The sequence below is a fragment of the Pseudorasbora parva genome, chromosome 23 (genome assembly GCF_024679245.1).
Source record: "Pseudorasbora parva isolate DD20220531a chromosome 23, ASM2467924v1, whole genome shotgun sequence".
In the NCBI taxonomy this organism is placed as follows: Eukaryota; Metazoa; Chordata; class Actinopteri; order Cypriniformes; family Gobionidae; genus Pseudorasbora; species Pseudorasbora parva.
Window position 1 is genome coordinate 1,122,501 of NC_090194.1, and position 16,389 is coordinate 1,138,889.

At 40.7% G+C, this 16,389-nt stretch overlaps 1 protein-coding gene across 8 annotated transcripts in view; it reads right to left on the reverse strand.

The window, feature by feature from the left end:
- fryb (furry homolog b (Drosophila)) overlaps window positions 1–16,389 on the reverse strand; it is a 137,659-nt gene that overhangs the window by 44,848 nt on the left and 76,422 nt on the right. For all 8 annotated transcript variants that reach the window (XM_067433917.1, XM_067433916.1, XM_067433921.1 and 5 more), the window contains 10 exons: window positions 14,905–15,015; window positions 13,116–13,270; window positions 12,546–12,645; window positions 11,755–11,926; window positions 11,028–11,281; window positions 10,038–10,184; window positions 8,936–9,104; window positions 8,121–8,211; window positions 6,579–6,661; window positions 2,681–2,831 (listed from right to left, as the gene is read on the reverse strand). In XM_067433917.1, the coding sequence (XP_067290018.1) occupies window positions 2,681–2,831; window positions 6,579–6,661; window positions 8,121–8,211; window positions 8,936–9,104; window positions 10,038–10,184; window positions 11,028–11,281; window positions 11,755–11,926; window positions 12,546–12,645; window positions 13,116–13,270; window positions 14,905–15,015 (1,433 nt within the window). The remainder of the gene's footprint in view (window positions 1–2,680; window positions 2,832–6,578; window positions 6,662–8,120; window positions 8,212–8,935; window positions 9,105–10,037; window positions 10,185–11,027; window positions 11,282–11,754; window positions 11,927–12,545; window positions 12,646–13,115; window positions 13,271–14,904; window positions 15,016–16,389) is intronic.

A 16,389-nucleotide genomic window follows, 5' to 3' on the forward strand; every position in this document is an offset into this window, starting at 1 on the left:
TTGGAAGGGTTCAGTTTGAGCAGATGTTTAATACCATCATCATGTCCTCGTCAGAGTTCGTTTACCAGTATATTCAGAATCTGCTCATATTCGCCATCTCCAGCATATTCTCCAAACTCATTTTCAATGTCTTTAAAATCAATATTTTGATCACTGACAGCTTCTTGACCACATCCATCATCAAGAGACAGTGACACTAACATATGATTGTGTTTAGTACTTGCTCTCTGCTGTAAATCACTGAGCCATTTCAAGTTTTGCAGATTATAATTATTGTTTCGTTTTCTGTCAGAGGTAACTATGAGTGAAACGTCAATTCATCATTGGGTATCAGACATCGCCACCTTGTGGAATAAAGGTGAATTGCGCCCTATTTCGTCATTATAGATTAATTTATTATTGTGCAAAAAATATATACGTACAATCCTACACACCTCGGGTCGTTAGCGCGTTTTTAATAACCTGTCTATCGCGGTCATCTCCCTCCGCCTCAGCCATCTTCCTTGTTGTTGTTGTTATTCTCTCGGAACCGGAAGTATTTGAAACTTCACAACTTTATCGTCCGCCAGAAAATAAACAGTGACATAATCGATTATGGCACTTTACCGCATCGATGCTGAATCGTTCATGCCCCGCATCGCGATGCATCGCCGAATCGATTATTGTTGACACCCCTTCTGAGAGATGTATATCGAGTATATCGTTCTCTGAGATGCGTTTTCAAAGGCTCAAAATAGCCTCACACTAACACGGCAGCATGATGAGGGTCCCTACATGCAAACCGAAGCATTGAGAACTTTGTAAGAGTACAAACAGTTTAATAAGAAGATACTTTATAAAGACAGCGCATTCCGCGCTCACGGACAGGCGCCATCTTGGAAAACAGTCTCGACGAGTCGAGCCACGAGCGCTGTGCTAAGTGATGAACTGTGACTGTGAGTGTCATATGGTCCGATGCTTCCGGAAGAAAGCACTGAACGCGACAGAGAAAATAAATAAATAAATAAAAATAAAAATGTCCATGTTATTACATTTCACAAACTTAATTCCTATCGATCAGCTCCCTTAGCACAGCGCTCGTGGGTCGACTCGTCGAGACTGCTTTCCAAGATGGCTGCTGTCCGTGAACGCGTAAGGCACTATGTTTTTAAAGTATCTTCTTATTAAACTGTTTGTACACTTACAAAGTTCTCAGTGCTTCGGTTTGCATGTAGGGACCCTCATTATGCTGCCGTGTTAGTGTGAGGCTATTTTGAGCCTTGTTAGTGGTATTAACTAGCCATTTAATTTCACTTACTCTATGCCCCATACACTCGCGTTATAAGCTAATCTGTGTTTAGAGATAAAACTCTTTACATTCGATTTTCATGAAAACGCATCCCAGAGAACGATCTACTCAGTAACCATCTGTTAATTACCCCTAGGGTCATTTGACACCGGAGTTGCCCATTAATTGACTGAGAGATGTACATATTCAGTAACCCAAGCCTCGAAATTCTTTTTACATTTCTCAATCTTTGTGATCAAATATTGTCCACTGTTTCCTGTCCTCTCTTCACTATTGCATCGATGGCAAACGAGCCTAAAACGAAGGCGTACTGGGTCAGGGACAGATGTGACTAATTCAATCACCATGAAATCACAGACAGATGATCCGTCATTTTGCTTGCCTAAACCCGACAGGATACACAGAGGGTTTTTCAGCAGATATTCCTGTTATGCAATTCTGCTCATATTTTCAATACCTCATGAGTTTTGATGTGTATCTTCCCGTTCAGGTGTCTGCGTGGATTTGATTGACTTGACAGGTGGTTTGTAAAAATCTCAAACACGTTTATTCCTCCCACCCGAAAAATCACTGAACGTCATAGAGCCAGAGCGACACGCGTCATAATCTGAAAGCCATAATCTGGAAGCGCCTCTTTATCATTTCTGACTTATTACAAAAAAAAAAAAATCTAACAATGTCTAAAAGCTGATATGTGACGAGGTGTACAGCAAACAAGCTAAAAAACACAGGAACAAAAACCCAGAAGTGTTTATGAACTGTTGACCCAAAAAACAAACGTTTAAGGACAAAAAATGTGGACACAGGCACTTGAGACAGAGCGGGACATGTTATATTACACTGAGAACTTCACACACTGGAGAGGAAAGTAATCAGAGACAGGAAATATAATATATAAAACTGACATTTGGATATTTGACACAATGTTTACTGCACACGTAGACACACTGAGACATACTGAGTGTCAGGATCCCAAAACTGAGTCTGACCCATTCTTCTGCTGAAGCTTCACTTCTTATTGCCTGAGTCCACTTTTGTCTCCTTAAACGCTTGTTTTTTGGGGTCGACAGCTTATAAAAACTTAGTTCTGTGTTTTTTAGCTTGTTTGTTGTACACGTGTCACATATCAGCTTTTAGACATTGCCCTGTTTCTTGTTATAAGTAAGAAAAGACGAGGCACACACAGACACAGGCACAAATCTCACTGGAATGGATTATTACAATTAATGGCAAAATAAATGTTAAAATGATATTACCTACTGACACACTATTGCAAAATAAAGAAATAACTGGCTTAAAAACATTTTTGGTGGGGTGAAAATACTAACGTGCCTAAGACTTTAGCACAGTACTGTAACTGAATGAGCTTGTGTCCGATTGAGTCTTCAGTACCTGTGAAGGGGTCCGCGTGGGGTGATGGTTTCGGGCAGATAGTCCACCAGCGGAGCCCAACAGCCTCCATTCACCGGCATAGGAAGAGGCTGAGGTCTGTTGCTCTCCAACACACTGATCAGCCAGGCAGCATACGGAGGCAGAGGGTCATCTGGCAACACACACACGGACGCACGTGCACACACACAACATCATAAAACAAGAGTAATTAGGACCCTAACACAAACAGGGAAACAAATCTAAATCATTTCAGAACCACTGTATTTGATTGACCAATCATAGGGCTGGCCGAATTTTCAGATTTTTTCCATTAATTTATATTGAATGTTTTGCCACGATTTTATTATTTTTAAAGGTGTTATGAACTGGCTTTTTAATTTTTTTTATACTGTTGTCTGAGGTCAACTAATGGTTTTTACATTCAAAACCATCATAACTGATCAGTAATAGGCTATTTTCTGCACTGGTTTTGAGGCTGTCTCCTGATCGCTGGGTTTTGATGGGCGTGTCACTGGAGACTCAGAAGTAAACGCCCACGGCTAGGATTGGATAAGATTTGCATATTTAATGAGCTCCTGTCAGTTCACATGAGGGATTGTTTTGAAAGCGGCACCGGAATGATTCTCTCACAGGGCTCGCTAAACGTCTTTATCAAACAAACACAATGATTTATCTCTCATTGTAACAAGAGTGGAAATGAGTCAAGTCAATAAGTCCCCATTTACACTGCATGAATCAAGTGACCCAATTCAGATTTGTGGCACAGATCGGATATGACATGTGTAAGCAGGAAAAATGCATTATTTCTGATATCCTCAGATCAAATTCAGACGTCACTCATATTTGGTAATATATCCGAATGAATCGGATATGTGCATTTGTGCATTTGCGCATGTGGATATGTGCATTTGTGCATTTGCGCATGTGGATATGTGCATTTGTGCATTTGCGCATGTGGATATGTGCATTTGTGCATTTGCGCATGTGGATATGTGCATTTGTGCATTTGCGCATGTGGATATGTGCATTTGTGCATTTGCGCATGTGGATATGTGCATTTGTGCATTTGCGCATGTGGATATGTGCATTTGTGCATTTGCGCATGTGGATATGTGCATTTGCGCATGTGGATATGTGCATTTGTGCATTTGCGCATGTGGATATGTGCATTTGCGCATGTGGATATGTGCATTTGCCTCGCATGTGGATATGTGCATTGCAAATGTGGACATTTGTGCATGTGGATATGTGCATTTGCCTCACTGGCACGACATGCTCAAAACCCGTCTTCGGCGCAATAATTCCGATCTTTCATGTATTCATACTCTTGTGTAATCGACGCACCATCCCATCATTTATTTCCAAATAAATCTGTCTCTTCCGTTATACCCTGAAATTTTGAATATTCCAATCTAATATGATTTCTGACCAGTAAGGTTGCCAGAATAATAATCTTACACGGTGTGTTAATAGGCCAGAGGAGAACTGGCACCCCGACTGAGTCTGGTTTCTCCCAAGGTTTATTTTTCTCCATCACGCCCTGATGGAGTTTCGGTTCCTTGCCACTGTCGCCTTTGGCTTGGCTTGCTCAGTTGGGGACACTAAAAATATGATTAAAGTTATTCAACTTATTATACAAATAAAATGTATGAATTAGGTCTTATTTAATTCTATAAACTTAAATACTGATCTGCCAACATTGTTGCTATATGATAAATTAAAATAAGCTGATAACATCACTGTTTTCTCCAGTACGACTGTACAGCCAAATCTAATTTTGTCGCAATATTATCCTGTATGACACTGTGAAGCTGCTTTGACACAATCGTGATTGTAAAAGCGCTATACAAATAAAGTTGATTGATTGATTGATTGATTTGCATCTGACATGTGAGCGGACAAATCAGATATTCCCCAGTAAATGTGAGTCGTACGTAACTGAAAAAGGGACAGAGGCGAAAGAGGACACGAACTGCGATCACATGACACTAATGCAGCGATGGAAGACGAGGGCAATGTTTTGCTGACCTTTAAAGAGCGTGTGGAGAGCAAAACATTGAATAATCATTTTGTCTGTGTCCGTTGCATATGGCGCCATTATACTTCCTTTTCTGGGTCAGAGTGTCTTGGGCTGTTCCTCCAGTGTTTAGTGTCAATGCAAATATCGGATACAAGTCGCTTTTAAAAGATGATTTTTAAAAAATCGGTCACCAAATCGGAATTGTGCATCAAGACCTGCAGTGAAAATGCACGCGTAGTGCTCCTCTGCTGCCATCTAATGGTTATAGTAGGCATTTCATGTCCTTTAAAAATAACAGTAGCCTACAAATCTAGATGCACCCTAGCGGCAGCAAGTCTAATTCTTAACATAACGACGGCAGAGTTGTGTGCTGCTTGTAAACAAAGAAGCTGGCAAACGGCGGTCTTTTGAATTAGTTTTGGCCGCGACTCTGGAAGACTTGGAGTTGAGCTTTTCTTTGAGAAAAGAACAAAGAACGGCACTTCTTAAACGTGGGGTAAGTGCTATCTGATAACCGTTGTTGATATTTCAAATCACCAAAACAAACACGACCCTACCCCCAAAAGGATCTCGCCCCTATTTTGATAGCTCCGCCCCACATATATGTAAACCCAGCCAACGGCTATGGGAGAATCTCTGTGTAACTTATCCAGGTCAAATATTCAATGATAAAGTCACCCCTTCTATCACAAAAACACAAACCGTTCTCATGAACAACTCGATAGAACACAAGCACGACACCAACTAACGACATATTACAATTATGACCGGATAAGGGTTATATAGTTCATGAAAAGAGTAAACAAACATATATTAGGAGTGTAGTATCTTACTTGTCGGACACATTTTGTAAGCTGATGCTTGGAACAGACAGTGAGGAGATTTAAACGCTCCATTCGGTGTGGAAATGAACGGGTCTTTATCGTCGCTGAAGTGAGCCACAATACGATCGCAAATGAACTAACAAGCAAACATGACACACAAGCATAATCAAGAAAAAGCAGTGTATATTAGTTCTCAGCTAATGTCCATCATGTGTCGTGTGCAAGCGCTCTTCTCACCATCATTAGTAGACACGCCCCTTACCTGCTGATTGGCTACAAGCTTGTTATTCCACTCGGCCCGAATCCTTTTTCTAAAACGGTTTTGAAATAACACTTACCCCACCTTTAAGAAGGGAAGATGTGTTCGGAGTTTTGCCGAATGAATACGGTGAAAGTTTAATCTATCAACTAGCTCTGCCTGACTTTCTTCGTTGCTCTGGTTGGTTGTAGCGCTATCCAATTGTGTGCAGAGGGAGTTTGAAAGACAACCGTTTGTCCCGCCCCTCTGATTGAGCCGTCAATGGTGAGTTCCTAGACCAGCATTTTGATGTAGGTCTGGCTTGTCAGGCTATAATAACAGAGCTTGTTTGCCAAAAAATGGGATACACCTTTAAACCTTTACAAATCATCACATCTAAAATAACACTAAAATGGGATAATATGTAGAGCTTTTAAGTGCTGGAAAAAGAGTGAAGTAATTGCTTGAGTTTCACTCTCAAAAGGTTGAAACCGGAGATTAATTAATAACTCCGCTTTCGTTTGCCGTTTGAGGTTTCTCATGTGTAACAGAAATGGCAGCTCTGGAGGCACCAGTGTGACTGGTAACACAATTTAGTCGCACAAGCAGGAAATTACATCGCAAAATGCCACCATTTGGTCGCCAAGAAGCCAAGCAACGAGTGTCAATGCATGCTCAGTTATGTGTGTATACTGACAGCTGTGAACCGCCTGTTGCTCTGCTCTTGTAATCTGGGGGATTACTGACAGTAACCTATAGAGTCTGGAGTTGCATAGACAGCTTGGGAATCAAATAGTTGTTCATAACACAACTTACTCTTCTCCTCGTCATAAGATCCTCCCGAGCTGTTGCTGTAACGTGACTCCAGACGGTTATGAGCCCGGGCCGCGTTGCTCAACCTGAGTAAAACACACGTTAGGGAACATAGAAAGCACATGCATTCTTGATTAAAGGGGCGGTGAAATGCTGTTTCATGCATACTGATCTTTTTACACTGTTAAAGACTTGGAATCCCATACTAAACATAGACAAAGTTTCAAAAGTTAAGGTGGACGTTTGATGGGAGTATTTCTTTGTCAAAAATACTACTTCCGGTTAGTCATAAGTTTCGGCAAGTTTTTTGAGATCATGCGTCCCCTTTGACGTTAACGGGGGCGGAATTTCCTTGTATGGGCCTTACGGACAATTCTACCGGAAGCGCGTGAGAGCGAGCGAGAGAGAGAGCGAAAGCAACAGCCTACGCCCATCAAAGCGCTGGCTTGTAGGATGCTAAACAGGTGATATAACCAGTAGCTACTGACTTACCCACTGATAGGCCGGCGGTCGATCTGTATTAGCACTTTCCTCACGCGACGGGCGAATCACTTTCCTCACAGAGCGACTCACTTTCCTCACGCGGCAGGCGAATCACTTTCCTCACTGAGCGAATCACTTTCCTCACAGAGCGACTCACTTTCCTCACGCGGCAGGCGAATCACTTTCCTCACTGAGCGAATCACTTTCCTCACAGAGCGACTCACTTTCCTCACGCGGCGGGCGAATCACTTTCCTCACTGAGCGAATCACTTTCCTCACAGAGCGACTCACTTTCCTCACGCGGCGGGCGAATCACTTTCCTCACTGAGCGAATCACTTTCCTCACAGAGCGAATCACTTTCCTCACGCGGCGGGCGAATCACTTTCCTCACTGAGCGAATCACTTTCCTCACAGAGCGAATCACTTTCCTCACTGAGCAAATCACTTTCCTCACAGAGCGAATCACTTTCCTCACGCGGCGGGCGAATCACTTTCCTCACAGAGCGAATCACTTTCCTCACAGAGCGACTCACTTTCCTCACGCGGCGGGCGAATCACTTTCCTCACAGAGCGAATCACTTTCCTCACAGAGCGACTCACTTTCCTCACGCGGCGGGCGAATCACTTTCCTCACAGAGCGAATCACTTTCCTCACAGAGCGAATCACTTTCCTCACAGAGCGACTCACTTTCCTCACGCGGCGGGCGAATCACTTTCCTCACAGAGCGAATCACTTTCCTCACAGAGCGAATCACTTTCCTCACAGAGCGACTCACTTTCCTCACTGCAGCGCGCTGCTGCACACGTCATTATTTAGCTCCGCTCACATGACACGCCCCCACCCGCTCGGCTTTTTTCGGAAAGACTCGGAACAGCGCATCTTTCTTATATAATTATTAAAAAAATAAAGACTTTTCGGAGATATGCAGGATGCAATGCTACTCTATAGGTACTCAAGATTGACATGACACTGACTGAAACTGAGTGTTTCATCCCCCCTTTAAGCATTATTCACTAGCTAGGCGCTACCATTTTTACAAAAGAAAGAAAGAAAGAGGCACCTGTCTTCGCTCTCTCTGGTGATCTTTGGCTCGTCTGTCTCCGGGAAGTTTTCTTGTCCAGCCACTACTGTATTACTGCTAGACGTTGTGCCTTTGTAAACAAACAAACAAACAAACAAAAAAAAACAGAATAATAACAATTATTAAAGGATTAGTTCACTTTTAAATAAACTCTGATGATTTCCTCACCCCCCATGTCATCAAGAAATGAAGGTTTTTGATAAAACATTCCATGATTTTTCTCCATATAATGGACTTCAATGGGCCTCAAACGGTTCAAGGTCCAGATGACCGTTTCAGAGCAGCTTCAAAGGGCTTTAACAAGCCAAACCATCGGCCATTTAAACACAAAACAAAAAAGTCACGTTACGTTGAAAAGGTCACGCTTAACGTAGGCGGAAGTACCGAGTCAGTGTTTACAAGTGTGTGGAAGGAGGACCGTACGCACTTATTCAAGTGTTTTTGTGTCAGTTTATCGTTTAAAACGTTTTTATGAACACTTGTAAACACTCGGTACGTCTGCCTTCGTCAAGCGGGACCTTTTCAGCGTCACAAACGCGCATTACAGAATAGAGCATGGCGAGCATTTGTGCTTATAAAACTTAAACTTGTTTATCGTTTGTTTAAATGGCCGATGGTTTGGCTAGATAAGACCCTTATTAATCGTCTGGTCTTGTTAAACTCTGAATTTATATCACGTAATTGTGAGTTTATATCTCAGAACTCTGACTTTATATCACGTAATTAATGGCGGAAACGGGCTTCCACACTGTGGATGACCAGTAAAAGCTAGAGCGGGATCCCATGTTCCTCACCTGATGCCACAACAGAGGTTTTGTTGCTGGCAGCGAAGCGGTAGAACGGAGGGTTGTCACAGTGCAGAACCACTGGGTTTACTGGGTCGGTCTGCTGGAGCTCAAACAGCAGCTCCTCCATGGTCTGAATGGTGTTATTCCGACACAGATAGATCACCACTTTCTTAATCTAAAAACAGGCAAAGACAAATTATTCCATTATATACAGTACAGCTGATCTAATAAAATGACCATGTGGGTTAAGACAGGGCTCCGAGCAGTGGCACCACAACATTTAGCGTAAAGTTATTTTAATCATAAAATTACTGTTGTTTTGCATTGTTTTGTGATACTAATAATATTACGTTGGACATTTCACAGTGAAGCTAGCTCCGAGCTTGAACTTGAAACTTTTTTTAATAATGCATTAGTAAACGTTGAAATCAACATTAACAAAGATAAATAAATGCTTTATAAGTGCAGCTCATTATTAGTTCATGTTAACTAATGTAGATAACTAATGTTAACTAATGACCATTATTCTAAAGTGGTACCGTGTAATTTAGTCAGCACAGTTTGTGTTTTTTCATGAGACTTTGCTACTTCCTACTTTCTTCTTTAGGAAAGGGAAGAGGAAATGGCTAATGAGTCAAATAAGTGCTCCTCTGCCGCCATCTACTGGTTATAGTGTAAGTTATAGTGGTCTTTTTTAACGTTATCCAACATGTTTTACAAATCATCACATTTAAAATAGATAACCTTAAAATCTGATAATATTTAAAGCTGTGTTGGAAAAAGTGTAAAGCTCAGAAGTTCTCAGAAATTGTGCGAACCCTGAGTAATTTAAATATCAAAAAAACATTAAACTATTTATTTAGCGTTACTACAGTAAATCATGGGGAATGTTGGTGATTTGTGACTGAATGAAATGAGTGTTTCTCCTGGTCTCCGCTTCTGTTTACCGTTCCTCATGTCATGTGTAACAGAAATGGCGGGTCTTATCAGGTGGGCACCAGAGAGGCCACTAACAAAATCGCACCAGCAGGTAAAAATGTCACAAAATTCAACCATTTGGTGTCGGTCTGGAGGCCTGTAAGAGTGTTTATATGTGTATTTTCCTTACATATGGCAGCAGTGTGGTGTCGCTGCTGACTCCGCACAGGCTTATGAGGAACTGCAGCGTTATTCTCAAGTTGTTGCTCCACTTGTCATTGGCCACAATAGCATTCCAGGCGTTCTCCATCTCAGGGCCTGGGACTTCGTCTCCATACTGATAAAGAAAACCAAAAAAAAAGCAATAAGCAAAATAATCTGCCAATGGGGTGAGAAAAATAACCTTGATTCAAACAGAAACAAGATTATTTTTCTCACCACATTGGCAGATTATTTATCTTATTTAAAGCAAAAACTCTCTTCATTTTGAGTTATTTTCCCCCCAAAACAAGATAATTTTTTTTTGCTTGTCTAGTAAATGTTTCTTAATGTAAGAATTTTTGGATATTTTGACTAGAAACAAGACCAAAAAAAAACTAAGTAAGAAAAGCATTTTTTGCAGTGCACACACAGGCTGTTAAAATTGATGATTTCTCTGGATTTAAACATCCTTGGAAACTTTTGGGATAACGCACACAAGTCAACAAAATATAAAACACTATTTGAATCCAAAAATCTTCCATATTGTGCCTTTAAAAAGATCTAATTTGTGACTTTTATGTCGTATGGGTCGAGTCATCAGCACAGCTCACTGTAAAAAATGCTCTTCTTCCTCAGTATTTTTGTCGTGTTTCTAGTCCAAACATCTAAAAATTCTTAAAACAAGAAGTATTTACTAGACAAGCAAAAGTAATTGTCTTATGTAATAATCTGCCAATGGGGTGAGAAAAATAATCTTGTTTTATGTTTGAATTAAGATTATTTCTCTCACCCCATTGGCAGATTATTTATCTTATTTTAAGCAAAAACTCTCTTCATTTTGAGTTATTTTTCCCCAAAACAAGACAATAATTTGTACTTGTTTAGTAAATGTTTCTTAATGTAAGATTTTTTTGATATTTTGACTAGAAACAAGACAAAAATACTAAAATACTTACGCAATAGCCACAGCGCCTCTTACCTTTGCGGTCATGAACATGAGGTTGTTGAGCACCAGTGAGGTTGCCTGTAGAGAGCCCCAGCCATGGCCCTTGAGCCTGGGGGAGATGCCCAGGCCGTCTGCCTGCTCGTGGGGCTCCTCCTCTGGGCTGCATGGGCTAGAGCTGGGCGGCAGGCCTGAGTCCACCAGCTCGATGTTGCTCAGCCAGGGCAGCAGATAGGTCAGCATGATCTGTCTGCCATTCGGGTGAGTGGTGGGGAACCTTTGGCTGACCTCTGCATGAGCAAAAATAGAGCATGAATGAGCTGCGGTGCAATAACATGTATAATAACAGAGCACGCTTGGTCAGCCCGATCTTTTGCACGCAGGTGTTTATTTGCTTTTAGTAGGACAACACTTTGGTGACACATCCATGTGGCTAAGAGGTATTCCTTGAAAAGCATGAGAAAGTGTGTCACACATACACACACACACACACACACACACACACACACACACACACACACACACACACAAACATATTTGTTTTCGTGAAATGTTGGGAGATTCCACAGGCGTAATGGTTTTTATACGGTACAAACTGTATTTTATATCACCCTACACTGCCCCTGCCCCTAAACCTACCCATCACACACACACACACACACACACACACACACACACACACACACACACACACACACACACACACACACACACACACACACACACAGACACACACACACACACACACACACACACACACTACCTGAGAAGAGAGGCAGGGTGAGTTCAGGATACATGCAGGCCAGCTGGTTTGAGAGCTGGAAGAGAGAGACGCTGTAGAGCGGCGGTAAAGGGCCGTGTGTGCCATACAGGATATTTCCTGTTTTCTGACCCACAATCCTCTTTGAGTAAACAGACAACTTGGACTCCAGAACCTGAGCGACAAAGAAAATGATTGAAATAGAAGCTTTTGCAACATTACACTAGCGTTCAAAAGTTTTGGCTCAGTAAGAATTATTATTTATTTATTTTTTGGGAAAGATCTTAAACAGTAAACACATTTAACTTGACAGTAAAGACATTTATAATGTACAAAAGCTTCTATTTCAGATAAATCCTGTTCTTCTGAGCTTCATATTCATCAAATAATCCTGAAAAACACTGATAATAATCCTAAATGTGTGTTGATCATCAGATCCTCATATGAGAATGATTTCTGAAGGATCATGAGACACTGAAGACTGGAGGAATGAGGAGGAAAATTCACAGAAATAAATTACACTTTAAAATATATTCACATAGAAAACAGTTCTTTTACATTATAATAATATTTCACAATTTTAATTTTTGTGTGTGGCATTTTTAATAAAATAAATGCAGCCTTGGTGAGCAGAAGAGACTTCTTCTAAACACATTAAAAATCTTACAGATCAAAAAATTCAGAATGGCAGTGTATGTAAAAATATGCAACAATAAATAAATCTTTCAGCTGCTGAAAATACAGGAAAGACAAGTAAAAATCTCAAATGAACCTGCAAAAAACAGCTGAGGTACCTGCATGAGCTGCATGGAGATCTCGTAAATCTCTCTGCTCGTGTCAGATGACTTAAACAGCACCAGATTCAAAAGGGTCACAATGTCACATGGATAATTCCTGAACATCAAGAAAAAACACAGATGAAAAATAATAACGGTAACACTTTATTTTAAGATTCAGTTATTAACTATTAACTAGTGTCTTATGATCATGCATATTACTATGATATTGTCTGTTTATTAGCACTTATAAAGCTCATATTAATGCCTTATTCTACATGAGCCTACCCAATACCTAAACTTAAACGCTACAAAAACTACCTTACTAACTATTTTTTCCCAGGGAAAGCAAGGACTGACAATAATGTAAAATGTCTACATTGAATGCAATGTAAGTCGCTTTGGATAAAAGTGTCTGCCAAATGCAAAATGTAAATGTAAAATGTATTAATAAGCAGTAAATTAGGAGTTTATTGAGGCTAAAGTTGTAGTTAACAGTAAATATTTGTTCCCAATACTAAAGTGTTACCAAAATAATCAATAAGACAACAAAATACTGGTATTTGATTGGATGAAGGCTGTCCTTACTTGCTCCCGCACACAGTGGCAATAGCTTTGAAGCATCCTGAAGCGAGCTGGTATGATCCAGTGAAGCAGCGATCCACGGCCCAGTTAAACAGGTTCACCTGATCTGGGTTCAGTTCCAGGAGCAAGATGACAACCTCACAGCCAAGCCGATGCACCTGAAGTCCAGGCCAATGATATAAACATGAGTGTGTAAATGTGTGCTTTTCTCACAATCAAATCCACATTAAAGTTATTGCATCTGGCTAGTCATTAACAATGACCATGCACGCCTAAACAAATAAGATTACACGTTATTTGAATGGTTGACAAACCAGAACTAAAAGTAAAGGGGCCAAGCACAAAGAAAAGGCTGAAAAATCATTAAAATAGTCATTGGTATTATCATTTAATGGTTTATCACTTTTGACCAATAGGTGGCCAAATTGATGTGGTGTGGTCAGAGTGAGGTCACAATGATACATGCAAAGTTTAGTGTCAATGAGACAAAGCATTGCAGAGATACAGCCTCAAGAGTCATTTTGGCGTCAATTACTTTTTTTGGCACAGTCTGAAGATCATTTGACCCAAAATCTAACGGTCTACCAGATTTTAGTTAGAAAATCAAAATGGCAGACAGGAAGTTTGACTGACTGATGGCAGAATTCAGCATGACCCAAGAAATCTATTAATGCCAGTTTCATTATAATAGGCTCATTTAATAAAAAAGTTATTAGCATTTTCGTAAATTTCATTATAACTGTTAAGGTGCCCCAGAATCATAGCGAGTTTCGTAAAGAATAGGCAAATGCGTTTGTAAAATATAGCATTTTGCAACAAAATTCAAGATGGCCGACACCTAAAATAGCGGATATGAGAAAATTGGGTATTGTATAACTCTGCATGCTGCACTGAATATAACTTTCCAGTTTATTGATTTTTGGGCAAACTGTTCAGAAGTTATATGCAAAAATGTGAAAAAATGAATATCTCCTGACCACTAGATGGCACTGTGCCGAAACTGTGCAGGTAACCTTAGGTCATGTTTGTCATAAGACACACCACGTTTGGGCAGAATACACTAAAGTGTTGCGGAGATATAGCCCAAAATTCACTTTCGCGAGCACTTTGGCAATTAATTTGCGCATTATTACAGAACGGTTGACGAATCAACTTGAATTCCATTTAGTTTCGTTGGCGTGGTCTAAAAATGATCCGGTCCAATTTCCGGGAAAATCTTAGCAATGGCATAGGAGGAGTTTCAAAAAAATTGTTTTTTCGGAAAATTCAAAATGCGGGAAAACATTTCAGGATGGAAAATGACGTGATAGGGGGCAATCGAACCGTCTTGAGGGGAAATTTGTTTCTATCACTTACGGTTCAAAAGTTATTATCATAAACGTGATTGCAACTTTGGACAGCTGGTGGCGCTAGAGGGATTGAGTTAGAGACTCCAAATTTGATCTGGTGTCAGTTCAGACTGTTCTCTATCTGTGTGCCAAATTATCATCATCATAACTTTCTCGCACACGATTCTATGGGCACATAGACTCAAAAGTGGAAGAGGAAGAATAGGATCGCCAACAGATGCAATATGTGCCTCCACACCTTCAGTGCTTGGCCCCTGAATAAAGCAGAATATAAAACAAAATGTGCTCATAGGCCAATCCTGACAGGCGTGTTGGTTTAGTTTAATGACCGATATTAAACCTGATGCAGGTATTAAAAACAGCTATAAAATGTAATCAGGAAGCCTGTTCAGCATCAACAGGACTACAGCTGACACCTTCCTAGCAATAAAAGCAGAGCATACCCGGAGATCATGGCAGGCTAGGATATTGTCCAGCCACTTGTAGAGGTATCCGTCTGTAGAAAGGCCCACGTTATCAAACACAGGGCCACAACACAACACCGCTGACATAGCCTGAGGACACACACACACACACACACACACACACACACACACAACATTACACCAAAGGAAATCTCATATCAGCACTCAATGTGCACTAACCACAGTTTGGCTAGACTGAAATTACACAGTCCTCTTAAACTTTATACACAAGCTTCTTCTGTTCTAGCACACAGAATGGGATTTTCACGCTTTAAAGAAAAGAAGAAAAGATCAGAGCGTCTGCCAACTGCATGCCTGTCTGGACAAAGAGGGCACAGAGAGCTCGGGGGATTTCTGTATTCAGGTATTTCTGTGTTCAGGTACTTTCCAGATTAGAGTTCAGGTGCGCTAACATGACGCTGTCATTTCTTCCTAGTTGAGCCAAAGAGACAAACCAAAGGACCGTGATGAAAAATTCTCAACAATTCTCTTATGCTGCGTTCACACCGCACGCGAATGACGCGATTCGCGCGAGTGATTTACATGTTAAGTGAATGCAGAGATGCGAATAGGCATTCTGACGCGGCAATGATCACACGAATTGAGCGTTTTGAACGTGTGATTCAAGCGAACCGCGCGAAACACGCAACTCGCTCAAGTTGAAAAATCTGAACTTTGGCGGATATTCTCGCTGTGTTAACCACTGAGGAGTCTGCTTACTGCTGTCACGTGGTGAAGTGCCAGATGGGAAACCCATAGGGGAAACCCAGAGGCCAGAGTAATTAAAAAAAATACTACTGTACTGTGTCACAAAATGTATTTTTAATACAATACTCAAATATGTGGTTTATTTATTAAGAGAGCTCCCATTTGAAAACTTGATCTACAATGACATTCTGGATTCAGACAGCAATAAAAATCACAGACTATCTTCTGTAAATGATGAAAATACCTCACGACCCCATGAGAAACAATCACCATCCGAATAGGGCTTAGGACTAACAAGTCTTCAGCTCTGAAACTTAAAGGATATTCTTATATTACCATGACCTTTTATATATCATAGGGAAAGTTGATTTGTCAATTCATCACCCCTTTAAATTACAAGACATGTATAAATGCCAATTATGAGGGAATGAAGTCTAAAGTGCCTTTATCAATCAATCAATCAATCAGCTTTATTTATAAAGCGCTTCTCCAACAGCGATTGTGTCAGAGCAGCTTCAGTGTTAAACAGGACAATACTGCAGCAGAATTAGATTTGGCTGTACAGTCGTTCTGGAGGAAACAGTGATGTTATCAGCTTATTTTAATTTATCATAGAGAGACAATGTTGGCTCTGAGCAACTGAGCAAGCCAAGCCAAAGGCGACCAAAGGAACCGAAACTCCATCAGGGCATGATGGAGAAAAATAACCCTTAGAGAAACCAGACTCAGTTCTCCTCTGGCCTATTAACACACAGC